Source organism: Canis lupus, chromosome 27 (assembly GCF_048164855.1).
Source record: "Canis lupus baileyi chromosome 27, mCanLup2.hap1, whole genome shotgun sequence".
NCBI lineage: Eukaryota > Metazoa > Chordata > Mammalia > Carnivora > Canidae > Canis > Canis lupus.
The window spans coordinates 20563787-20589965 of record NC_132864.1 but is presented as its reverse complement, the minus strand read 5'-3'; the positions used below and the strand labels follow the sequence as shown (position 1 = coordinate 20589965).

General features: G+C 46.3%; 1 protein-coding gene across 24 annotated transcripts in view; it reads left to right on the top strand.

The window, feature by feature from the left end:
- The window catches only part of KSR2 (kinase suppressor of ras 2), a 446504-nt gene that overhangs the window by 363807 nt on the left and 56518 nt on the right, over window positions 1–26179 (top strand). For all 24 annotated transcript variants that reach the window (XR_012019279.1, XM_072802706.1, XM_072802707.1 and 21 more), the window contains 5 exons: window positions 7117–7285; window positions 15083–15124; window positions 15734–15806; window positions 19803–19851; window positions 21738–22105. Coding sequence is in view for 23 of the 24 variants with exons in the window: in XM_072802706.1 (XP_072658807.1) it covers window positions 7117–7285; window positions 15083–15124; window positions 15734–15806; window positions 19803–19851; window positions 21738–22105 (701 nt within the window). In the remaining variant the exon portion in view is untranslated. The remainder of the gene's footprint in view (window positions 1–7116; window positions 7286–15082; window positions 15125–15733; window positions 15807–19802; window positions 19852–21737; window positions 22106–26179) is intronic.

Genomic DNA, 26179 nt, shown 5'->3' with positions numbered 1-26179 from the left:
TCATCGGAAAGTCTGCTTATTTCTCCCTCTGTCTCCCTCTGTCTTTCCCCTGCTTGTAGTCTCTCTTTCTCTCTCATAAATAAATAAAATCATTAAAAAATAAAAAATAAAGTATTCATGGTGGCTAATAAGAGCATCAACCTCAGAGAGTTGTTTTGGGAATGAAATGTGATAATTAACGTAAAAGCACTTAATATGGTTCCTGGCACATGGTAAGTGCCCAGGAAATTCTAGATACCACTATCAGATTCAATGTTGGGCTTCCAATCCAAATGTCAGGCTGGGTCCACTTTTTCTTTGTTATTTGCAAAAGATACATAGATGTCTCTAGAAGAAGGGATCCCCACCTCTGGGGGTGCTTAGGGGGCTCAAATGGTACAGCTCCTGAGAAGTAACTGTGTGTGTCTATAACCCATTCTTTTCTTTGCGACATCTTAGGGGGTGGGTTGCTCAGAGCCATCTCGAGACCTTCCCCTCTGGCTTTGCCGGCACAGTGAGCCTCTCAATCAGATGGGACAGAAATACAGGTCAGATAGATCAGTGACTATGACATGGTTCTGCTTGTCTGCCAGCAGGAGAATTTGATAAGAGAAATAAATTAACCTCTATTTAGAAAGCAGCTTTGACTTGAAGGTGGACAGGATCTATCACAGGGCTGGGTTATTTTTTCCTCTCTTTCTCTTCTCACTGGCTTCACACAGATTCTTTTTGTCAGGCAATGATGTGGTTAGTGCAATAGATTTCTGAGCCAATTTGGTCTGAAGACTTCCTTTTCATTGCTCTGTCTCCTCTCCTGTCTGGCTCAGTCAATCCAGGTTCACGAAAAGCCTTAGCTTTTCTCCCAACAGAATAGTTAAAGAGGGTGCATTTGGGAGTTAGAAGGCCTGGGCTTGGAACTTTGTTCCTTCACCTGAGTGGTCACAGCAAGCTCTCTCTGCCTTGGTATCCCCCCCTTCCCAACCCAATCCCCATAAAAGGGACAGTACGATAGCAGACGTGATTGGGATTGTGAAAAGGATTAGATGCAATGACACGTGTGAAGGGTTTAGTCCGCCACTGGATACTCAGTAACAAAGAGACAGAATGGGGAGGGGAAGAGGAACAGGAGAGGGGGGGAACAGCAGCATCTGCCAGCAACTCAGGGGCCAGTCTACACCACTTATGCTTCCACATCAAGGCATCAAAACCCCATGTGCAGTGGTGTCCAAGGCTGAAGACCTGCCTGCTCCGGTGCTGCTATTTGAGACAGCTGCATGCAGGCATGCCCTTTCCAACTGGTCTTGCGCTGGGGCCAGCTCCCTGGACCTGCCACAAGACCATGGATCATTATCCTGTTCTTCTATCAGAACCATGACTCAGCTACTCTTTGTGGGTCTGCTCTAAGCTGTTACTGTTGACTGGTTTCTTCATCCTCTACCTCCCTCTCTCCATGCCATTGCTTCTGCCGCCATATAGTTCCTATTCTTCATCACCTCGGCTTATTTGTTTTCTGGCCTGTTGTAGCTCTTTCTGTTCTCTTTGAACCTCATTTCCTCTCTGCTGTGCTCCTAATACTGTTTGCCCTTTTTCCTATTGGCCAGTTCATCTTTTCATTCCATGTCATAGTCATGGGCCAGCTGCAATCTCATTCTGACCTGTGGTCCTGTGTTGGGTATGAGCTGTGGAAGTCACAAGACAAGTGTGATTGTTTAGGACTACCTGTTCAGCACAATCTGTTGGGTTGGAGGGTAGGGACAGTTTCCTCAGGAAAAGTCCATGAGAGAGGCAGTTATCATCACCACCACCTCCAGACCAGTACACAACTGAGTGGAGTGGGGACCTGGGAGATAAGCATGCTTCTGTTTCCTTCCCAGAGTTAGATGTGGATTTCTTGTGACTTGGCACTATCTTGTGTTTCTGCTGCTGGGCTGGAGGTTAGGACCTGGGTCACAACTCTCTATATGACTCTAGCAAGTCATTCCCTGCTCTCCAAGTCTCAGTCTCCCTGTTTACAGAAAAAGGGGTTGGACTGGGAGGTCTCTGAAGGATACTTCTGCATCTCAGCTGGGCTCAGAAAGAGGATTTATGCCACTAGCCCTTCCTGGAATGATCTGATAGAGTGTGAGTTTCCTCTCAATGGAATGCAACCTCCAGTTGCTGGTCCCATTGGGCTGTAGCTCTGGGTCTGACCTGCAGAAGGAATTTCCCCTCCTGTTGTAGCAATTCGGCCAAGGAATGTAGGTACCTATGCAGTGCTCTCTTGGGATGATTCTGTATATTTACAGCAGCCCTGAGCTAAACAGATGAGAAAGACCTAATTCCTACCCTCAAAGAGGTAGAGATCATTCCTTCCTCTAAAAACACAATTCCCTCCCTTTCCTCCCTTTCCCTCTCCTTCCAGTTCTCCTTCTTTTCCATTAATTCACTCATTCATATAGCACTTATTACTACCTTTTACATTTTTATTTCTGTGCTAAGTTCTGCAGATTCCTAGATGAATGGGACACAGTCTAGTAGGAGGAGATAGATCTTTTCAAACCTCCCTCCCTCTCTCTTTCTCTTCATCCATCCAACTCTTTCTTGTTTTCCTTAATCTAGCACATATTTATGGAAGGACCACACTGTGGCATATTTCTAAGTGCTGAGAATAGGGAGCACCCAGCCTAGAGAATGAGAATGAGACAAACAAGTAGACTGAGAAGTGACGAGGTAGAAGCGATAGCTGAAGCTGAGGGAGTAATGCAGAGGTAGCTTTCAGAGCGAATGATGTGCTTTACTGGGTGGATCAGGGGTCAGGGGAGCTTCTCAGAAGATAGGAAAGGTAAGCTGTGTCTTCTAGGCAGACTAGGACTAGACAGATATTCCTAGTAGGAATAAGAGCATGTCCCAAGTCTTGAAGATGTGAAGTAGCCTGGTTTGTGTTGAGGACTGTGAGCCCCCTCATCCAGCAGTAATGCAGCACCCCCACCTGATGAGGTAGGGTCAGCTGAGGCCTGATGGAGAGTCAGGACATTTACTACCACCCACCTTTAGTGAAGCTATTCCCCATCCCTGGTATCAGTGGAGGTTCCATGGGGAGTAGTAATGAGGCACTCCTACTTCTCCCAACAAGAGTGTATCAGTGGAGGCCTATGAAGGAGCTGGAATTCCCATCCCCACCCAGCAACAATTAGAAATCCTCCTGCCCTCAGTGGCCAGGCCAATAGAGGCAGAGAGCCTAGGCATCTGCCCTTACCCAGCAATAACAAGACAGCACACACCCTCTTCCCTGCTAGGGCAGTGTCACAGGAAGCCAGCTAAAGCCGAAGATTTATTTATTTTTAAGGTTTTATTTATTTATTCACAAGAGACACACAGAGAGAGGCAGAGACATAGGCAGAGGGAGAAGCAGGATCCCTGTGAGGAGCCTGATGTGGAACTCAATACCAGTATCCCAAGATCATAAACTGAGCCACAGGCAGATGCTCAACCACTGAGCCACCCAGGTGCCCCTAAAGCTGAAGGTTTGAATAAGACTCAGAGTCTCACACCCTAACACCCAGATGTCCAGGCTTCAGTGAAAAATCACTCATCACACCAAGATCCAGAAAGATCTCAAACTGAATGAAAAAAGACAATCAATAGATGAGATGAGTAAGATTTTGGAATTCTCTGACAAAGATTGTTAGAGCAGTCATCATAAAAATGTTTCAATAAGTAATTATGAACAGTCTTGAAACAAATGAAAAAATAGATCACTGCAAAGAAGTCGAAAGTCTCAGCAGATAAAAAGAAGATATAAAGGAGAACCATATGAAAATTTTAGAACATATAACTAGGAAATGCAGTAATTAAAATTAAATAGTGGAGAGACTTGATGACAGAATGGAGGGGCAGAGGAAAGAATATGTGGGATTGAAGATAGAGCAGTAGAAAGTACACCGTCTGGTAACAGAAAGGAAGTAGACTGAAAAAAAATGAGTAGAGCCTCAGGGATCTTTGGGACAACAATAAAAGGCATGGTGTTGGTGTCATTAGAGTCCTGTGAGGAGAGAAAGAGGGCAGAGCTAAAAAGTTCTGCAAGAAATAATGGGCAAAAATGTCTCAAAATTGGCAAAAGACATAAACCGCTGTTCCTATTTTCTAATTTGGAAGCAAATAAACATACCATATTCATGGATTGGAAGATGCAACATAGTTAAGATGTCAGCTCTGCCAAAAATTGATACCTAATTCCTATCAAAATCCCAGCAAGACTTTTTTTTCCAGCAAGATTTTTTTTATAGATAAAGACAAGATCATTCTAAATGTTATATGAAAAGGCAAAGGAACTTGAATAGCTAAAAACAATTTTGGAAAAGAATGAAGTGGGAGGAATCAGTTTGCCCAATTTCAAAGCTTATTATATAGTTAACAGTAATCAAGACCAAAAAGGATATACAGATGGCAAGTAAACACATGAAAAGATGTTCAATATCATTCACCATTAGGAAAATGCAAATTGAAACCACAGTGAAATATCACTACATTCCTATCAGAATGGCTAAAATAAACCACAGTGACAACTCCAAATACTGGCTAGGATGCAGAGAAAATCAATCACTCATACAGTGTTGTATAAAATGGCATAGTCACTCCAAAGAACAATTCTTGCATTTTCTTTAAAAATTAAATATGCAGTTCAATTACCATGCTGTTCAGAAACTGCACTCCTGGGTATTTATCCTGGAGAAATAAACACTATTGTTCATATGAAACCTGTACAAGAATGTTCACAGAGCAACTTTATCCACAGTAGCCACGAAGGGAAAACAACCTAGCTGTCCTTCAATGAGTGAATAGTCAGACGCACGGTGGTACATCCATGTCATGGAATACTACTCGACGATCAAAAGGCAGAAACTTGGGGTACCTGGGTGGCTCAGTGGCTGAGTGTCTGCCTTTGGTTCAGATCATGATCCCAGGGTCCTGGGATCGAATCCCACATCAGGTTCCCCATGGGGAGCCTGCTTCTCCCTCTGCCTATATCTCTGCCTCTATCTAGGTTTCTCTCATGTATAAATAAATGAAATCTTTAAAAATAAAGTGATACACACAAGTGTACACTTGATACACACAACAGCTTGGATGTATCTCCAGCGAATTCTTCTGGGGGGAAAAAAAGCCAATCCAGAAAGTTACCTACTGTATGATTCCATTTGTGTAGCTTTCTTGAAATGACAGAATTATAGAAGTGGAGAATAGATTAGTGGTGTCTAGTGTTAAAGATGGGAGGGAGAGATGCAAGGAAAGAGAGGGAAATGGGATAGCTATAAAAGGGCCATGTGCAGGATCCCTGTGGTGGTAGAAATGTTCTGTATCTTGACTATGTCAACTCAATGTCTGCATTATGATACTGTGCTATAATTTTGCAAGATGTAATCATCACAGAAAACTGGCTAAGTATGCACAAGACCTCTGTTACTTCCTAAAACTCATGTGAATCTGCACTTACCTCAAATAAAAACCTTAATAGCAAATTATGTCATCAACGTAATTGCTACCATTTATTGACAGCAAAATGCCTCGGCCCAACGCGAGGGCTATAGGTGCATCCGTAACCTCATCTAAACTTCACAGCAGACCCAGCACATGGATGTTCTTAGCCCCCATGAGGGACTAGGAGAGACTGAAACTCACAGAAGTGAAGTGGCTTACTTGGAGGCAGTGGGGGTGAGCGGGTCCTGGGAGGGTGATACGTGTAGCACAGGCACCCTTTGGGCATCTAGATGGAAAATGTCCATTTCCCATTCCCCCTTGCCCTCCTATGCTGGTTGGTGTTTTTATGCTGACTCTGGAATTTGGCAGGTAAATACACCTGTTGTTAAATAATGGAGTCCTCAGGCACCCGGAGCAGGTCAGAGTGATGGACCTCTGAGTAATGTGGGGACCAAGGGACCGCTGTCTTGTGTGTGGACAGATTAAGTTGCCTCTGAAAACACTTAGTTCTGTTGGCTTAGAGAGGCAGGAATCCCTCTTATAGGATGTGGAGGTTTGCTGGTATTATTCTCATTTTACAGTGAGCAAAACTGAAGGATGGAGAGGTTAGGCATTTTGTCCAGGACATAGAGGGAGGAGGTGGTTGCGGGATTTGAATCTGTGCTTGCCTGACTCAGGTTGCTGCTGGTATGAGTTTCCTGGGGCTGCCGTGACAAATGACCACGAACTGGGTAGCTAAAGTAGCAGATATTATTTCTCTCAAAGTTCTGGAGACCAGGAGTTTGAAATCAAGGTGTCAGTGGGGTGGGTTCCTTGTGGGGCTCTGAGAGAGTATCAGCTCCATGCGTCTTTCCAAACCTCTGGTGGCTCTGGCCATCCTAGTCATTCCTTGGTTTATAGATGCAGCAGTCTAATCTCTACCTCTGTCTTCACATAGCCTTTTCCTCTGTGTGTGTCTCTCATTTCCCATTTCTTGTAGGGACACTTGATATTGGATTTAGGGCCCACCTTAATCCAGAATGATCTCCTGAGATCTTTATTTCCATCTGCAAGGACCTCTTTCCAAATAAGGTCATTCTGAGTTTCCCAATGGGCAGATCCTTTAGGGAACTCTATTCAAGCCACAACACTGCTCCTGATGCCACCGCCACCGGGTCTGTCCTGAGGGTGCACACATGGATCTGTCTTCCTGTTTGCTTAGAGCAGGTTTGAGGTCCAGGTGAGGCAGGGCTCACTCCAAATGATATGTGAGGGAAGAAGCCAAAGGCTCACACTCTCTCTCTTGAGCTGTCAGGCTGTCGATTCTTTAATAAACACTAGGGAGGAGAAGTGCTATGATGGGAAGAGCACTCTGGGCACCTCGGCGTGGGACTTTCCAAAATCAAAAGGCACAGGGAGCATGGCTGTCACCTATGTGGCTTTTCATTATGTGGTAACCTTTTGCTCTGGAGTCCAGACAGTGGACAGGAAATTGATGCCAGAAACTGTTCCTTCCACAGCTGGATGCAAACCAGCTGGCAGGTGGGGATGATGAAACAGGTGGGACATGGGAAGGGTCGTGGCTGAGGGGAGGGGGGCTAAGGATGCTGGGCAGGGGGTTCCTTCCTCCTTGCTCTCTCTCACTGCTGTGTCTCTGCTTCTCTGCCTACCCCTGGCTCCTGCCCTGTTTTCTTTCTGCAGGACCACATCCCTGTCCCTTACCAGCCAGACTCTAGCAGCAATCCCTCATCCACCACGTCCTCCACACCCTCCTCGCCAGCACCGCCGCTCCCTCCCAGCGCCACACCGCCTTCTCCCCTGCACCCTTCCCCGCAGTGCATGAGGCAGCAGAAGAACTTCAACCTGCCAGGTACCTCTGCACTGGGGAGTCGCCGAAGCGGGAGGGATTGGGTTCAAATCAGAGCCGTGTCCAGGGCAGTCAACGGGTTGAAGACATGCAGTTGAGCCTTCCCATGTGCAGGGAATCACCACATATTACCATATTTGATCTTTAGTTTAGCCACAAAATAAGTCTTCTCCACTCCATTTTACAGATGAGGACACTGAGGCTCAGAGAGGTAGGGACTTTTGGTCAATAGCAACTCAGTGTCTCCAACTAAGCGTTGGACATGTATTCGAGCTGGCAGTGGTCTCATGAGCTAAATAGCTTGAAATTGGCATCAGGATCCTGATGCAGGGCTGCATTTAGACAGAGTCTTACTCCAGATGTCAGGATAGGGCCCTGAATGAGCAGCTGGAGTCCTGGATTCAGTATCCAGTTCTGTCCTGTTCATGCCACCTGACCTCTGACTTCAGCTTCCCCACCTCAGAAAGGGTACAAATGAATGAGAGGATCCAAAAGGTTCTCCTGGCTCACAAATTGCAGGGCATCTGGCTGCTAACCTGCAACCATGCACGGGGCTATGCAATGCTGGAGAAGCCACTCACGAGATGTTTGGCTGCTGAGCCTCCTTAGTCATTAGACTTAGATCTTCCTCTGCTCAGGTGAACTGGATCTAAGAGTGTTCCCATCTCTTCTGAGGTCTAGCCCAGTCCACTTCCTCTTCTAGAACTCTAAGGACTTTCCATCTTGGCCATATTTTCAGCCCCACAGCTGATGTCAGGAAGGAGACTGGTGGAATGAGGTCTGGCTTGGTCAATGGGAACCGGAATCTAGAGCTGTGTCACTCAATATGGTGCCCATAGCACATGTTGCTATGTAAATTTAAATGAATTAAATTTAAATATAATTAAAATGTTAATTCCTCAGTCACATTAGCCACATTTTGATTACTCAGTAGCCACTTATGGCTGATGGCTGCTATATTGGACGGTGTGGCTATAGAACATTTTTTTCATGACAGAAAATTCCACTGAATGGTGCTGATCTGGGGGCTGATTTCACCTGAGCCAGGGAGCTTCATGCAGGGGAAGGAATTCCTGGTCCTTAGTCACAGGTCACACTTCCAAGCCTAATCAGCCATGGGGGCATGGCTGGTAGGCAGGTGGAAGCCCACTCCCACACCGAGGCAACATCCCGATACAGCTACTGGATTTAAGGACAAGCTGTCACCTGCCCACACTGTTTTGATCTGGGCTATGTCCATAGGAGTAGGGCACATTTTGAAGTCTTGGCAAAACTGAGATTTTTTTGTTAAGTTCAAGCTTAAGACAGTCTTGTATCTGTTTGGTGTGAAGGCCACTCACTTGGCAGCCACCAAGGACCATAACATGAGTCAGCAGCTGGAAGCATCTCTGTGTGTGCTTCCCTGAGTCAATTAGGCCAAAATTGTCCTCTATGTCCACAGATAGAGAGCTCCCAGTGCCACCCCAGGGTGGTCCATTTCTACTTCACTGGAAGGGGGTGAATGGAAGAAAGACCAGTTGGTACTTCATGACCCCCCAAACCTGGAGGGTAGTGGGTCTGGGTGCTTTCTTAGAGCTACTCCACCACACCCCCAGACACTGACTTCAGGGTATTTTCCCTGAAATTGTTTGCTGCTTGCATAAGGGCTAGGGGCTGAGAAAGGATCTCTTAAGGGAGAACCAGAAAGAGCTGTGGCTCTTTCTGTCCCTAAAAAACTCTGCTGGCATCTGTAGACAAGAGACCCAGCTAACCAGGAGTGATCACTGTTTCCCTGAGCTTCTTCATTCCTTCGGTCCGGTCTCTGAGGAGTCCTTGCTGATTTGCTGGTAGCCTGCCAGTGGATCTGCATCTACTCCAGAGCATCTCATGACTGTGACATTTGGGGAGTGGGCCAAGGGATCCTCTGAGGGAGGGCACTTTATTTTTTTTTTTTTTTTTTGAGGGAGGGCACTTTAAAACAGTATTAAGAGTATCCGCTCTGGACCTGGGCTGCTTGGGTTCAAATTCCAGCCCTACTACTTAATACCTGCATCATACTGAGCCAATCTGTTACCACTCTGTGCCTCTGCTTCCTCATCTGTAAAATGGAAATAATAATAGTATCTACTTCATAGAATCATTGAAGGACTAAACCTCATCATACATGTACAGAGCTGAGCAGAGTGCCTGTCTCATTGAAGATCTTAACAAATGCTGAGGCGCCTGGGTGGCTCAGTTGGTTGAGCATTCAACTCTTGATTTCCATTCAGGTCATGATCTCAGAGTCGTAAGACTAAGCCCCACATCAGGCTCCATGCTAGGTGTGGAGCCTGCTTGAGATTCTCTCTCTCTCCCTCTCCCTCTGCCCCTCACCCTCTCTCTCTCTCTCTCTCTCAAAAACAAAAACAAAAACAAAACTACCATGGCTACCATTTTTGGCATTTTCTCCATCACTGCTGGTTAATATGGGCCTAATCAGAATTATGGAAATAAAGATGAAATCCTCATATACTCTGGTATTGGGAGTAGGAATTGAATCACCCATTGAGAAGGTAATTTTGCATTGTCTGTCAAAGTTTTATATGTACATTCCTTAGACCAGCAATATCACTTCTAAGACTTTATATACAGATATGCTTGTGTAGGGCGCAGGGATCTGTATGTAAGGATTTCATTGCAATAGTGGAAAATCTGGACTCAACCCAAGTGGGGAATGGTTGGCAATCAAGAGGCCCTGATACACTGTAATATATCTGCATAATCAAATATTCAGCCTCCCTTAAAAAGAATGGGGTGACTTCTCGTAGCTATCCTGACATGAAAGATATCCACAATGTCATTTAAGTGGGAAAGTAAGTGATTTGCAAAGCTGTTGGTATAATAACATCCTACTATTCTAAAATAATTATATATAGTTGTATGTTTATATGTGTGTATATATAAACTTGTGTATTTATACATGCACAAAAAAAGTCTGCAAGAACTTCATGGCAGGTGTTTCTAAGAAGAATAATTTTATTTTATGCATTGCTACAATGTATAGAATACCAAGGAGCATGCACCAGTTTTATAATTGAATAATAATGGTAAAATGCAATATTGAAATGGAAAGCAAAATAGGACCATCCCAAAGAGCTGCCAAATCTTCTCTCCTGACTTAGAAGATTTTAGCAAAATTCTCTCAGGATGACAAGTGCCTGTCCTGTTCACATAAAGTCCTAGTCACTTGTCACACTCCTGACTGTGAGCCTTTGCTGATGGGAGAGGCAGCTCTGACCATGGTTCCCTGCCAGATATTGAGTTTTCTAAAGACTGTTCCAGCTAATGCCTAGGTATAACAATGTCTCCAACATGGACTGATCTAGAACATTCTTTTGCAAAAGGGTTTGTAGGGGAAACAGACATTTGACTCACTTGTTAACCTCATGACATAGGAAAGGAGGGTTTTTAGTTGGAAAACCAAGTGCATCAGACACAGGCTTGGTAGGGTTTGTGATTGACCTCCTTGTTCTCTGCTACTCACTTCCAAATCATGTGGGTGTGTTTGACATGGTGAGTGGCAAGTGGGTGTTTCCTCCTTTCAAAACCTTCAACCTCCCCTCACTCTGCCCTGATTCCCTCTTAATGCTCAACAGTGCTCCTCCTTCCCTGCCATGAACTTGTTCATTTATTAACTTTAGTGTTCATGTCCTCATGACAATAAGAATTGTCAGCTCCATGAGACAAAGAAACATGTCTGCTTCATTCATGCCTCTATACCTGAAACCCAGAATGTTGCCTACTGCCAAAGGCACTAATGAAATGTTTTTTTTTTTTTTTTAAATAAGGGAGTAATTGAATGAATCAACGAATGACTTGAGATTCTTGAACTGCCCAGGGCTGCAGTTTTCTGTCTTCAAGTCATCCCCTAGCCCTCAGACTGCATTCCTCCATCTATTTCCATAGCACATATTTACTGAGCATCTACTTTGTACCATTACTACACGAGGCAGTAGGGATGGAGCAGTACACAAACCGGGAGTGCCCAGTATGAGTTTCCAGTGGCTGCTGTAACAAATCACCATAAGCTTAGTGGCTTTAAACAGCCCCAGTTTATTATCTTACGGTGATGGAGGTCACAAGTCCAAAGTCAGTTTCACCAGGCTAAACATCAAGGTGTCCGCAGAGCTGTTTCTCTGGGAAGTGCTAGGAAAGAATCCACTTCCTCGCCTTTTCCCAGCCTCTCGTGGCTTTCTGCACCCATTTGCACAGAGCTCCACACCACTCTCAACCCTATTTCTATCACTGATTTCACATATCTGATTCTCTCCCTGACTCTGAGCCATCCTCCTCCCTCTCATAAGGACTTATGTGATTACATTTGGGGCCCCCCCAGAGGATCCAGGATATGACCCTTAACTGAATCATACCTGCAAAGGCCCTTTTGTCATGGAAGGGGACGTAGTCACAATGTCCAGGGATTAGGATGTGGACCTCTTGGGCAGAGTGATATTATTCCACCTGCCACCGTCCCTGTTCTCATGGAGTCTATGGCTTAGTGAGAGAGATGGGTTAGCCACACAGACATACACCTCAAATAAGTTATGACAAGTGCTTTGACGGGAAAAGCATAGCATTAGAGCAGCCCTACAGCAAATTCGAGAGGAGAGCAAGTTTAGGTTGAAGGGTCAGAAGTGGCTGAGTTCCAAAGATGGGGGAGAGTTGACCAGTAGAGGGAGCAGAGCATGTGCAAAGTCCCTGCCCCAGGAAACAGCAGAAAAAAATGTCCCTGTGACCTGAGTGCCATGAGTAAGGGGAAACAGCACCAGGCAAGACTCAGAGCTGCAGGGACGAGGCCTGGAAGGGCCTTGCAAGGCATGACAGCAATCTGGATTTTATCTAAGAGGTGAGGGCAAGAGATGACTTCTCCTCCATTCTTCCTTCTAGATCCTTCCAGAAAACCATCCAGGCTGCTTTGGGGGAAGGCCTTGGGGAAGGAGGGGAGGAAGAAGGGCTTCAGAGTAGAAGTGCCTTCAAAGTGGTCTGCTTATCTCTCTGGCCTCTGGCCACCTGCAGCCTCTCAGTTCCCAAGTCCTCTTCAGTTCCAGAGAGCGGGGAGCCACTCAGCTTTCCTGAACAGGCCACTCAGGTTCATTGGCTTCCCGTTGGAGCGGCTCCTTGCTGGTGTCTGTTGGCAGCAAGGACAGGGCTCACAGTGACGCCTTGACTCCTCTCTGGCCACTCTCTCCCTTGCAGTCATCAAGAGTGAGCCATTCTCCAGCACGCAGAGCAGTCGAAGAGGGAGGGGGGCTCTGTGCGTGGAGACGTTTGCCACTGTCCCTGTGCCTGACACCTGTCCATTTTCAGAGTAGTGCTTGCTCCCTCCCCCAGCTGCTGCTCTGTATAAGAATATCACTGCCAGCTAGCCTTTTCTGCAGACACCGAATCCCCCCGTCCCAGTTGGGGAGGGAAGAGATCAGCTAAGCCTCTTGAGAACCCCGGGTGGTTCTTCCTTTTTAATTTTAGACCCTTGTTGACTGTGTGCAATGAAAAAAACCTAAGTTATCTAACAGAAGAAGGTCCTTGAAATCTTGGGGGTTGGTTTTCTTTTAAAGCTCTGCCCTGGACTTCGAATGAATTGCTTCTCATCCCCGGCACCTCATTTTGCCGAATCAGAAAATGCATCCGTTTGGATTCCAACTGTCTGGGATATCTGGGGACCGCTGTGCTAGAAGAGAGTAGATTAACTCCACAAACATGAGTTGTGCACCCACTGGTCCAAGGGCCCTTGGGATCCTGAGATACCAAGGTTTGTTCTCTGTCCTGGGGGAGTTTATAAATCAGTTCCAACCTCAGAGGCAGCTAATGACTTCGCTCTTTGAAATTGATTTTCTCTTAATTATAAGTCATTCTTGTCTGGTTATTAACAGAGCTTAGAAAGATACTGGCTTATTCGTTGCGGCTAATGCTTATTCAGCGTTTCTACGCACTGTGATCTCATGTAATGATAATCTCAGCCCTGGTTGGGAGAGACTGTTATTATCTCCGTTTTACACACATGGAAACTGAGACTCAGGAGACAGTTGCCGAAGCTTTTACAAGCAGCCGAAGGAAGAGCAAGGATTCGACCCTCTAGGATCAGCCTCCTACTCCTGTGCAGCTCCTCTTTGCTTTAACCCTGAAGTCACCAGACTTTCTATAATGGGCCTGATAGTAACATTTTAGACTTTGTGGGCCGTATCCCCTCCATTGTGGCAAATACCTCTGACGTTGTAGCATTGTAGCACAACGGCAGCCAAAGACAGCATGCCACTGAATGAATGTGAGCCTGTCTTCCAATAAAACTTTATGTACAAAAACAGCTGATGGTACGGATTTGGCCCGTGGGCCATGGTTTGTCAACCACTGTGTGAATTCTTGGTGAGTCAACGTGCAGTTGTAGGTTGTCCCTGGAGGTAACAAAATTGTTTCTAGAAGCATAGTCACCAATTCAGACTCCTATCTGACCCCACTCCTGCTCACTTCCTCTGTCCAGGGAGATGAAGCTCTGTGTGACCTCCCCCACTGCCCATGATACCTCTTGACCCCACTGGAGGAACTGGTAACATTAGAAATCTCGGTGATGTCTGGAGCAGTTGGCCTCTTTTGAGTGGACTGAAAGTTAAATGAATTGTAGGGAAAGCAGCATCAAGTTGAGGACATTTCTTTTGTCCCTAAATATAGAGACCAACTCATGCTCGTGGTAGGCAGGATCACGGTACCCCAAAGATGGCTAGGCTCTAATCCCAGAATCTGTGAATATGTTACTTTATCTGTGACTTTACTTTGCAGATGTGATTAAGTTAAGGATCCTTAGGTGGGGAGATTCCCCTGGATTATCCAGATGGATCCTAAATGTAACCATAGGGGTCCTTACAAGAGGGAGCCAAGAAGGCCAGAGACAGCAGGAGGTGATGTCAGGACGAAAGCAGGGACTGGAGTGATGGACTCTGGGCCAAGAAATGTAGGCTTTAGCAGCTGGAAAAGACAAGGAGCAGATTCTCCTCTGGAGCTTCCAGAAAGAACCAGCCCTGCTGCCACCTTGATTTTAGCCCCTTGTGACTTATTCCATACTTGTGATCTCTAGAACTATAAGAAGTTGTTTTAAGCTACCAAGTATGTGGCAATTCGTTACACCAGCAGCAGGAAAGCTAATATGATGCTCAAGGCAGAAAATTTGGAAGACACAGGAAATGCATATTTTTTCTAATTTTATTGAAATATACTTGACATATAACATTGTATAAGTTTAAGGCACACAACACATAATGATTTTAATTGTTTGAGGACCCTCCAAACTGTTCTCCACAGTGGCTGTACCGGTTTGCATTCCCACCAACCATGCCCTACACACTTTCTCCACACTCGCTGGCACTTCTCTCTTGTCTTTTTGATAGTAGACATCTTCACAGACATGAGAATATTTCATTGTGTTAGAAAGGATTTTTTGAAAGCCTCTGTAATCACTCTGGCAAATCACAGACTTTTTCTGTGTGTGTGTGTGTGTGTGTGTGTGTGTGTCCCTATGCAGTTAACAAAAATGGGACTGTGCTCTGGGTGACCCTCCGAGTTGAGATGCTCTGTTTTCAGGGGGCTTCAAGTGGGAGGGTTGGCATTGGATGTATAGAGCTCTGGTTCCTTTATACATCCTCCCAGTCCCTTGTCATTTAGGGTGTCTGCAGAGATCTGGAAACCCTCAAGGGTGGGCAGGGAACTCACATGATTGCTGTGGGACCAGATTTGTTATTTGAAGGGACAGCCCCCAGGGCAGCGCTGACTTTGCTGTTTTCATTGTTTTGCAAGCATCCCACTACTACAAATACAAGCAGCAGTTCATCTTCCCAGGTGAGTCCTGAGCAAGCCTGCTGAGGGACATGTGTTGCTGGAATGGATGAAGGCAAGGCTCTCGGGGTGGTCAAGCTCAGAGAGAGGGTGGCAGTGGAACCACCAGATCCCCAGGATCATAGTGGGACGTGGAGGTGGAAGAGGAGAGGTTGGGAGATCCCAAGGCAAACAGAAAGGCCTGAGAAGGTGGTCAGCAGTAGAGGGACGGGCCAGGGTGAGGAGGGGTGCAGAGGGAGAGAGGGGGTAAGGGAGAGGTAGTCAGAGGGCCTGAGTGGGGCACCGGGGGCCATAAAACCAAGTGGCCTCACCATCCTGAAGAGAACTCAGGAGTAGGGGGTGATTTGGAGGTGACCAGGGTGCTTCCGGTCAGAGGCTGAGGGTGCTGGCCACCCTGTAGTCAACAGGGGGGTGTTTTGTGTCATCTTAGAACCCTGCTGTGTCTGAGCAGGAAAAGTTCAAGCGATGGAGGAAGGGAAAGGGGATGGCCAGCCCCAAGGACCTGTGATGTTTTGCAAAATTACTAGCTACTCCGTCTCCCAGGAACCAGGTTCTTGGGGGATGCTGTGGACCCCACGTTGGGTTTCTGACTGTCTCATGTCTGCCTCTCAGATGTTGTGCCGGTGCCAGAGACGCCGACCCGGGCACCCCAGGTCATCCTGCATCCAGTGACCTCGAATCCAATGTAAGTGGAATGGAGACCTCCCTCCCCTGTCCTGGGCCTTCAGCCCAGTCAGGGTCACTGTCTTCTGTCTTTCTTTTCCTGAAATTGATGGGTGGGATACTGGGGTAAGTCAGCTCTGCTTCATGTCCTGGCCCTGCTTGTCAAGTCTGATTTCCAGGGGCTGGACATTTCCTTAGGATGCCCAGGCTCTTCTATAATCAGGAAGATAATTTTCTGCAATAGTTAGAGCTTAATGAAAGAACAGTTATTCTACATCATTGCCCCCCCCACTTTAAAAAGCATAATTGGGGTTCATCTTGCACAAATTGTGCAAGCATAAAAAGCATGATTTAGGATTATGCTAGGGATCAGCAAACTATAGACTATGGGACAAATCCAGTTTGCCACCTGTTTTTTATTAAATAAAGTTTTATTGGAACACAGCCATGTGCATTTGCTACGACATACTGTCTATCATGGGTTTCAAAGTCCACAATATCCAAACTATGGAAGGAGCCTCGGTGTCCATCGAAAGATGACTGGATAAGGAAGCTGTGGTCTATGTATACGATGGAGTATTCCTCAGCCATTAGAAACGACAAATACCCAGCATTTGCTTTGATGTGGATGGAACTAGAGGGTATTATGCTGAGTGAAATAAGTCAATCAGAGAAGGACAAACATTATATGGTCTCATTCATTTGGGGAATATAAAAAATAGTGAAAGGCAATAAAGGGGAAAGGAGAGAAAATGAGTGGGAAATATCAGAGAGGGAGACAGAACATGAGAGACTCCTAACTCTAGGAAATGAACAAGGGGTGGTAGAAAGCTAGGTGGTGGGGGGTGGGGGTGACTGGGTGACAGGCACTTAGGGGGGCACTTGATGGGATGAGCACTGGGTGTTATGCTATATGTTGGCAAATTGAACTTCAATAAAAAAAATAAAAATAAAAATAAAACAAAGTACAACAGCAGAACTGAGTAGTGGCAACAGAGACCAGATGGCCTGCAAAGTCCAGAATGTTTCCTATCTGTTTACAGACCAAGGTTGCTGACCTCTGGTTTATACCATGATAAGAATAATATAAGCTAATTTTGGAAAATGTGGACTCTTCTAGAAAAAAAAAAAGAAGGGAAAAATAATCACTCACAATTGTACCACTCTTAGAACTTTGATGTGTGCTCTTTCTATTCCTGTTTTACATACATATGATTCATGATCTATGCAGTTTCCAGCCTGCCTTGTTATCCTGGAAAGCTATAACATCTCATTTTTTTGTATTATTCCAGACCCTTTATAGATATTGTTTTTAATGGCTGTAAAATATCATTATTGATGTAGAAAACTGTCCTTAACATTTCCTTATTGCCAGATCTCATATCTTCCCATATTTCACTGTCATAAATAACACTGCAACGAGTGTCTTAGGATGTGGCATTGTTAGCATCCTCTCTTTTCAGGTGGTCTGTTCTCTGCACCCAAGTGAAACCACTTTCCTTGACTTAACTTCTTTGGTTGTGGCCAGAGTGTGAGGCATGCTAGGGACTTGATTTCGATTCAACCAGTTTCCCAACTCTTCCCATTTTTGCCTACTTGGTTATTCTTTGGGCTCCCCTAACTACTCCATCCTTTCTGACCCGTGTTATGGATTTTGTTAAAGACCCAAATGGTACATCTGTGAAATCAAAAGAGCAGCAATTTGCTGGGGATATTGTGCCGACATCTAGCTCCGGATCATTTCTTGGCTGCACATAAACCAATTCTACAATTTGTGTAAGACGAACCCCAGGTTATTAAATGGCAGTCGGGGAGTGCCAGCGAAATGCCTGCGATCTGCTTAAACATGCACAAAGTGATGGGCACTAACTCTTCGCAGAAGGAAATAATTTCATCGCCAGGCTACCATCATCATGCCTTGATGCAAGCAGAGGAGGGCTCCCTGTTCTGTTGTTGGGCGTGAGGAGGGACTCCAGCTGCATTATTCCACCCAGATCTCCCCAAGTCATCAGGTTCCCAGCATTTCAGCTGTCACTGTGTGGTTGCATTCCGCCTCCCCAGCCGTACTGTAAATAACTCATTTGTATGAAAGCAAACAGCACTTTGCGGTCCACCCTTCTTTCCTTTTCTTTTAATTCTTACAGCCTCTCAGGATCCCTGTCTGCAGGAGCCTCTCCAGCAAGTGGACTGGCTCTTTCTGCAGGGTAGGCAGTTTTTTTGGGTTTCAGAGTCAGGAGAGCAGTGGCCCTTCAAATGAGGGGTGGGAAGGGGATCTGCTGAGCTTGCCCAGGGGAAATAGGAAGGGGGCAGGTGTGGTTCTTTTCTGCCCCTGGGTCCAGCTTTTCTTTGCCTTTAGCAGCCCAGTTACTGTCTCCCCACTGCACTACACACACACACACACACACACTCTCTCTCTCTCTCTCTCTCCTCTGAAAGCACACCCCCAGAAACACCTCTAACACACACTGTACCCCACATGCCCATCACATACCATGTGTTCCCATACTCCCTTCATACCCCAGTACATAGCCAGCTACACTGTCAACATATGGCATGCCTCCAACATCCCCAGGAGGTACACCCAACTCACATGCACCCAGAACAACCCCTGCACAGAGCATATCCCATCATACCCACATGGTACTCAACATATACTTAGTACTCACACACACAAACACATTGTGTCCCCCAGCACCCACACCTGGCTTGTGCCCACGCTTAGCACAGCTGCAGCTCGCAAGCTCATGACTGCCTCACATTCATGCATGGACACATATGTGCGTGTGCACACATGCACACCCATGCATGCACATACACACCTGTCTAATGCAGTTTTGCTTCGTTCTCATTCTACACATCCTGATTCCATGTGATTGGCAACAGCCAACTAGCTCAAACACGGAGAATTTTCAAAACACATCCAGTAATCTCTCCGGGGCATTTCCATCAGACTCCATTTACTCAATTTGTACCTAACTTTTGGCCCTTGTCATTTTTAGCCTTTCTGCACAATATCTCTGCACTTGCTCTAGTCCCTTCAGTAGTGATATATAGTATTCTTCAAAGTTAGGATCCATGCCAGTTTCAAACTCTGTGTCCCCTCTGATGGCCTCACCCCATTCCTGTCTCATGCAGTTTTCCCCCGCTATCTGAAAGTAGAGCATTCCTATGAAAACTTTCATGAGCCAAAATGGCGTGATGCAAAGAAGCAATTATTACTCATTTATATGAAAAAATTGAGGAGTTTCCCCCGACCCCCCCCAAAAAAATACCTCTCTTGGCTTTTCTGATACCTGAGGACACACCTTGCTAATGGATGCACAGAATAAATGGAGATGAAACAGATGCTTATAGACACAAGTAAAAGCTCTGATGGCTGGATGCTGAGATGCTGAGGGTCGCTCCTAGGGAAGGAGCTTGGATGCACCCACTCAGGCTGCCCTGGATGCACGCTGCCTCTGTAACGACTCGCTGCAAAACATAAGCTGAATGCAATTTCACTTTTTACCCTTTTTCATAAAAGCAAAATCCTCTTCAAATTTCTTTTGGTTAGCAAAACAGACACCAATGTAGATCTTTCCTAAGAGCAAAGTGGCGCGATGCCAGCTTTCAGAAAGCAGGAGGTACCTGTAATCCCGAACACTAAGATTCTTCCATAGGATTCCGAACCCAAGCGAACTTTAGCAATCTCATTAATTCTTTCCTAGCAAACACCCAGAGCTGAGGATTCTTCTGCCCATGGCATTTAGGCCAATTTCTAAGGAAGCTGCTAGATTAGTGGAAACCAAAGCAATAAAAATGAACCCTGAGCAGTCCAGAAAATCTTTTTAAAGCAGTGTCCTTGTCATTGCTTCTTCATGGTGAGGTTATGGATTATTTTAGATGCAAGTGTTGAAGTGAATTTTGAGATAAAGCCTTGATGGTGAGGGCTTCTCATTCAGACTCTTCATACATGGATAAACAATACACAGACCTACCTTTTCACCTGAGGGTCACATTTATTTTTCTTTCTTTAAAGCTTGGAAGGAAATCCATTACTTCAAATTGAAGTGGAGCCAACCTCAGAGGTGAGATTCGGAGAGGGAAAAACACCTTTTTCCTGGGGCTGCCCAGGACTTGGAGAGCTAACAGCCGACTTTAATGATGCAGAGGGTTGGGGGCAGGTGGAGGTGGGGGGACCCTGTTTGGTGGGTGTTCTAACTCCAGGACAGCTAACGAGTGGGGGGCTCCTCCCAGCACCAAGCCTAATGGGGTATTATATGGTGTGCATCATGGAAAAGCTAGTTGTGCAGAAGTTGGCAAGAGATTTGCATTCTTCATTGAAAAATCAGCTTAGGGCCAGGTGAATACCAAGGGGGATGTGCCCCCAATGCCTTCCAAAGAATACACTGGAGGAGGTAGAATCTCCGGGAACACTGAGCTTGGCAGGCTTTTGAGAATGTTCTAGGACTTCTTCCCATGTGCCAAAACTACTAGAGGAATAAATGGAGTGTCCTGGGAAAGAACCATGGACTCCTCAGCCCTAATGGTGTGTCCTGAAGCGAAGGGAGTAGAACCAGTGTTTCCAGAAAAAAATCAAGTCCTTTCTGCAGTTACTGCGCTAGTTGAAAAATTATCCTGGGGGAAGCCAACGGAAACTGTGTCATTTCTCCAGAGTGTGCCATGAGGGACAGGTTGCTCAGGTTTGGGGTCAGGAAGATCTGTGGCCAGCCAAGAGGCCACCTTCTCAGGCTGCTGTCAGGACTCACGCCTCTGGGAATCCCACTGGCTGGGGCTCCTGCTGTTCCCTCACTCAAGCCAAAGAACCCAAGGGGCAGAGCATTTGCAACCACCGCTCTGGGAAGACAGGCCCCTGGACCGTGCAGGAGTGTGGGACAAAAATGCAGAGTTCTGACCCTGGCCTTACTTTTTTTCTGATTCAGTAGCTCTGGGGAGGGCCCAGGAATCTGCATTTTCTCAGGAAGCCCAGTGGCTGTTGGATACAGGTGGTCAGATGTGTGCAAGGGATTTATGAGGCTTTCATTTCATTGCAAACCTCACACCGTCCCCGGGGGCAAATTTTATTAGCTCTACTTTATGATGAGAGAAGGCAATCTCAGAGAAGTCAAGCAGTTTGCCCAAGGTCACACAGAGGCCAGATTCCAGCTCATTTTGTCTGATTGTTAAGCCCATCCTATGAGCCTCCCTCCCACCCTTTGCCCTCATAGCTTTGGAGGAAGCCTGGTCATCTGGCCTGTGCAGAGTAGCTCTGACCTGTTCCCGTTTCTGATTCGTCAGTTCCAATTTTCTTGGGGGAAGCAAAAGGCACTGCATATTGAGGGTTGTCACATGTCCATGCAGACACCTGATGCACCCATAGTTCAGCCTGTTGTCTTCACTACACATGCATGAGTAGGCAGGTCAAAACATCATGGTAGAATAGGAAAGCATTGGATATTAGGAGTTGAGACACTTGTATCTTAACCCGAGCTCTGTCTGGCTGTGCGATGCAGAGCTGGGCAACCTCCCTGGATGACCAACCATCCCTGTTTGCCAGGACCGAGGGGCTTCTAGAGGGAACTTTCATTTTTCATTACTCTCTACACTCAGTATAGGGGTCAGACTTACAACCCCGAGATCAAGAGTCATATGCTGTCCTGACTGAGCCAGCTAGGTGTCCCCTCCCCCAGGAGACATTCAGTGCCCAAACCAGGAAAGTCCAGCAAACCAGCATGGGTGGTCCTCTAGCATTTCTTCTCTGGGAGCCTCAGTTTCTCGCCTAGCAAAAGGGCATTGGATAACCATGATCTCCCTTTCAGCTCCACCTTATATGATTCTGGACAAGAGTGACCTGGGCAAATAGATATATGTCCACACTGGCCAAAAACGCACATAGAGACATGTCCAGATCTGGGGGACCTTGTGGGAAGGCAGGGCAGGAGCCACTCTGATCACTCTCCCCTTCCGGCCACAGAATGAAGAGGGCCACGATGAGGCCGAGGAGTCGGAGGATGAATTTGAGGAGATGAACCTGTCCCTGCTCTCAGCCAGGAGCTTCCCACGCAAGGCCAGCCAGACCAGCATCTTCCTGCAGGAGTGGGACATCCCTTTTGAGCAGCTGGAGATCGGCGAGCTCATTGGCAAGGGCCGCTTTGGGCAGGTATACCATGGCCGCTGGCATGGCGAGGTGGCCATCCGGCTGATCGACATCGAGAGGGACAACGAGGAACAGCTAAAGGCCTTCAAGCGAGAGGTGATGGCCTACAGGCAGACGCGGCATGAGAACGTGGTGCTCTTCATGGGCGCCTGCATGAGCCCACCTCACCTGGCCATCATCACCAGGTCAGTCCTTCCCAGGCTTCCCACCCATGGATCCATTCCCAGAGCTCTGCCTCTGGTGGCCTTGAGAAGCAGGGGTTCTGGTTAATGCCTTGTTCTGGTAAATGGCGCTTCTTCTGGCTCTACCATTTACAATGGTGTGGTTTTAAGATTTGACATTCCAGAAAATACTTTTGATGCCAAAATCCTTTGGCAGAGTGGTGCCACAGGAAGGGCACCATAAAAGGGAGGTTAGGAAAGTTGGTTCTGGTCCCCATGTACTCCAAGGATTTGTGAAACAACATCACTGAGATTCACTGTCTCCGTATTTAAATTGAGCTGAATGGATCCAATCAGGAATTGGCTGATTTTTTCTGTAAGGGGCCCAGGAATGAATATTTTAGCTTTATGGGCCATACAGTTTCTGTACCAACTGCTCAACTCTGTCCTGTGATGTGAAAGCAGCCACAGACAAGATGTAAATGATTGTATGTGGCTGAGTGCCAATAAAACTTTATTTATAAAAGCAGGTGATGTGCTGGATCTGGCCCTTGGGCCCTAGTTTGGCCAACCCTGGGCTGAGATCATGATGACTTCTTTCATTCAAGAAGCAGAAAACATTTGCAGCACTTTACCATTGCTATCTTAAATATCCAACAACCATGATCTATAGCTGCACAAGAGACATAGTGAGAACTGACATTAAGAAAATGTCAGGTGATAGCAACTTTCCAGAACTTGATCTCTAGCCTCACTCAGTGACATGGGGCATTGAAAAAAAAAAAAGCTTTGGTTTCAATTCTTTGGTGTGTTTTTAAACTCTGGCTTGTTGGTCCCCTGTTGCATTAGGGCTAGCCATACTCATGCCATTCTTGGTGTGGCCTGTGATGCCAAGAGTCAGCTAGGATCTCTCTCCTTCTCATTCTCAACTCCAGTGAGAAGATCCCAAATACACAAGCCTCTCATCTTGACAGGTGTCATAGCAGGAGCTGTGAGCTCAGGAAGAGCCAGTGGGTCTTTGGTTCCCTTGTGATACAAAGCATCTTTGAGCCCACTTATAAGATCTCAGGGGTCAGAAGAAGGTGTGTTATTGTCTGTCAGCATTGACTGTGCAGATGATGGATTGACTGGAATCCATGTGTCAGATGGTGAGTGTTTTCAAAGGATTGGAGATTGAGAAGTGGCCCTTCAATCCTTCCTAAACGAGGGTAAACATGTTAGTTCTCAACCCTGAACAGAAAAGAAGAGGCTCTCAAATAACCAGCTCAGATGGTATGCAGGGGCTGAGCTGTTCTCATGAGGTGAGTGTATCAATAAGCTTGTGCTGAGTAACAAGCTATCCCCAATGCTTGAGAGTTTTCCTCTCTTCTGTGGACAGTTCTGTGCCGAGCCAGGCCCAGTAGCTGGGCTCATGGATGTGTCTGTGGTTAGCTGGCAGGTCAGACTAGGAGCTGGTCATTCTTGGATGTCCCTACTCCTGTGTCCACAGGTTGGCAGGTTGGCAGCTGGGGTGCCCTGATTCTCCTCTTCATGGCCTTGTATCCCCCAGCAGCCTAGCTTGGGCTCATTCTTGTGGTGGTCTCAGGATTCCAAGTGCTGCAAGAGGTTGAGCCCTGATGGGCAAGTGCCTTTCACACCTCTGTCATGTTGTGTTGATCAATGAACGTTGGCCAAACCAACTCACATGGTCAACTTAGATTTGAGGCATGGAGAAACAGACCTTACCTCAGCATGGGAGGATTTGTGCTGTCATGTGGCAGGGGCATAGATGCAGGGAGAGGGACAACCTGTGGCTACTTCTACAACCTGCCACAGCTCCTTTCCTCCTCTCTTCATTATCCAGAATGTATGATCCTCCTGCATAGCCTTTTATTTTGGGATGTGTACATCTGGTTGGAAGGCGGTCTTTCCCCTCCCTTCACTGGCCTTCTTTCTACTGCTTCCACCAGACTGTCACCCCAAATTTCTCTCCGGTCAGCTTCTCACCTTCCAGTAACCCCTCTTTTTGACATCCCCAAACTAGAACTTTGAATCCCATCATCTCCTGTCCTTTGCCTGGCCCTTCTAAGGACCTCTCGCCTCCCGCCCTCTGACTTTCTCAGTGTTACTGATGGATCCCAGTACCCCCAAGCCTCCCTCACCCCTTTCCCAAGGGCTGGGTAATTAGAAGTGGACAGATTCAGTTAGCAGCCACCCTTGAGAAATAAGTGGTCATTATGAAAATGTGTCACTCATCCTGTAAGCCAGCTGCATTTGAGGCCTGAAATTTCTATTATGTACAAACTCTGCCCCCCTACTCCCCGAGCACCGTAACTGCCTGCAGATTTCACAAATAGCACAGCCTTTTCCTGGCACCGTGATAAAGACTCTGCAGCTTTGGGACATGTAATTGGTGTATGAAGTGTTTTGGTATTTTGTGTGAAGAAGCCAGATGAGCCCCAAAGAAGTGGCATTTATTCCATATTATTGTATCATTATTTATTTTTTTATCTTGGGGGATGCTCTGTGAACCCCATTCTCCCATGTAGCACCATCCACTTGTTGACCGTCAGGCCTTTTATCTGAACATTCAGTTTGAAACCTGATATTTGAGTAATTTGATTAATCACCTGCATCCACATAATTGGCTGGCTGAGGTCGATGGTTGGACAATAGCCAACCAACTGGAACAATTTTGGGACCCTGGATTTATTTTACAGGGAACATAAGACCAGATAATTACCTGGCATATTCCAACTAAATTCACAATGGCGTGTTCTAGCCAATTACTTAGTAATTATCATCGGAGTTAACAAGTATTTCTAAGATTAGCTTCCTTGTAATACGATGTGTATGGCTCTTGGGGAATGAGTAATAACCAACTAGTTACCCAATTGCTATATCCACAAATACAATTAGCAGCAGGATTGCTAAATCGTTTCACGATTGGGTCATTATGAGATTATTGCAAAGCTATTGGCAGTCTGGACAATCGTTCATTTTAAAAACTCCAAGTGGAATTTAAAGCCGACAGAGCTGAATGAAAACATCTCTCATCCTTCTGCCTTGCTGCAGAGTTCCCAAGGCCTCAGTGTCCCCATCTGCAAAATGAGGCAGAAGTGGGTGCTTGTGGCAGGGTCCCTCCAACTCTGACAAAAAGCTCTGGGAATGGGCTGGTTTGAAAAGCAGCCTGGAACAGCTCTGGAGTGGTACTCCCTGAAATATAGTCCACCTGGATCTCCTGCATCAGAGCCAGCAAAGGGAGGAAGGTCGTTCAAATGCAGGCACCTGGGTGCTCCTGTATTGGTTTCCTAGGGATGTTGTGATGGGCACACACTTGGGTGGTAATATGACACACATTTATTGTTCTGCAGTGCTAGAGGTTGGAAGTCTGGAGTAGGTCTCACTGGGCTACAGCCAAGGGCTGCTCTCCTTTATGAATGAGAACATTTCCTTGTCTTTTCAGCTTCCAGAACATTCCTTGCATTCTTTGGCTTGTGGCCCCTTAATCCTATCTTCAAGGCTAGCGGCATACCCTCTTGCTTCCATGATCACATAGCCTCCTTCTGTGGTCAGATCTCACTCTTACAAGGATACTTGTGATTGCATCTTGGACCTATCCATCTGGAAACCTCTCCCATTTCAACATGCTCAACTTCAATCACATCTACAGAGTCCCTTTGGCAATATATATATATATATATATATATATATATATATATATATATTTTTTTTTTTTTTTTTTTTTTATTCAGAGGCAGAGAGGTAGAGACACAGGCAGAGCGAGAAGCAGGCTCCATGCAGGGAGCCCAATGTGGGACTCGATACCGGGTCTCCAGGATCACACCCCAGGTTGCAGGCGGCACTAAAACGCTGCGCCACCGGGGCTGCCCCCTTTGGCAATATTGAGATAACTTTTGTGGTTTTCAGGGATTAGAACCTGGATATCTTTGGGCTTCAGTTTTTAGTTTATCACATCACCTTGGACCTAATGATTTAAGCCTGTTTGTAGGTTAAGACTTTCTAACCAAGCTCCCCAGCCCATTCTAATCTGATTAATATCTGGGAACCATACCCTGGGGCATATTATCAGTGAGTACCTACTGTGTGCTTAGCACA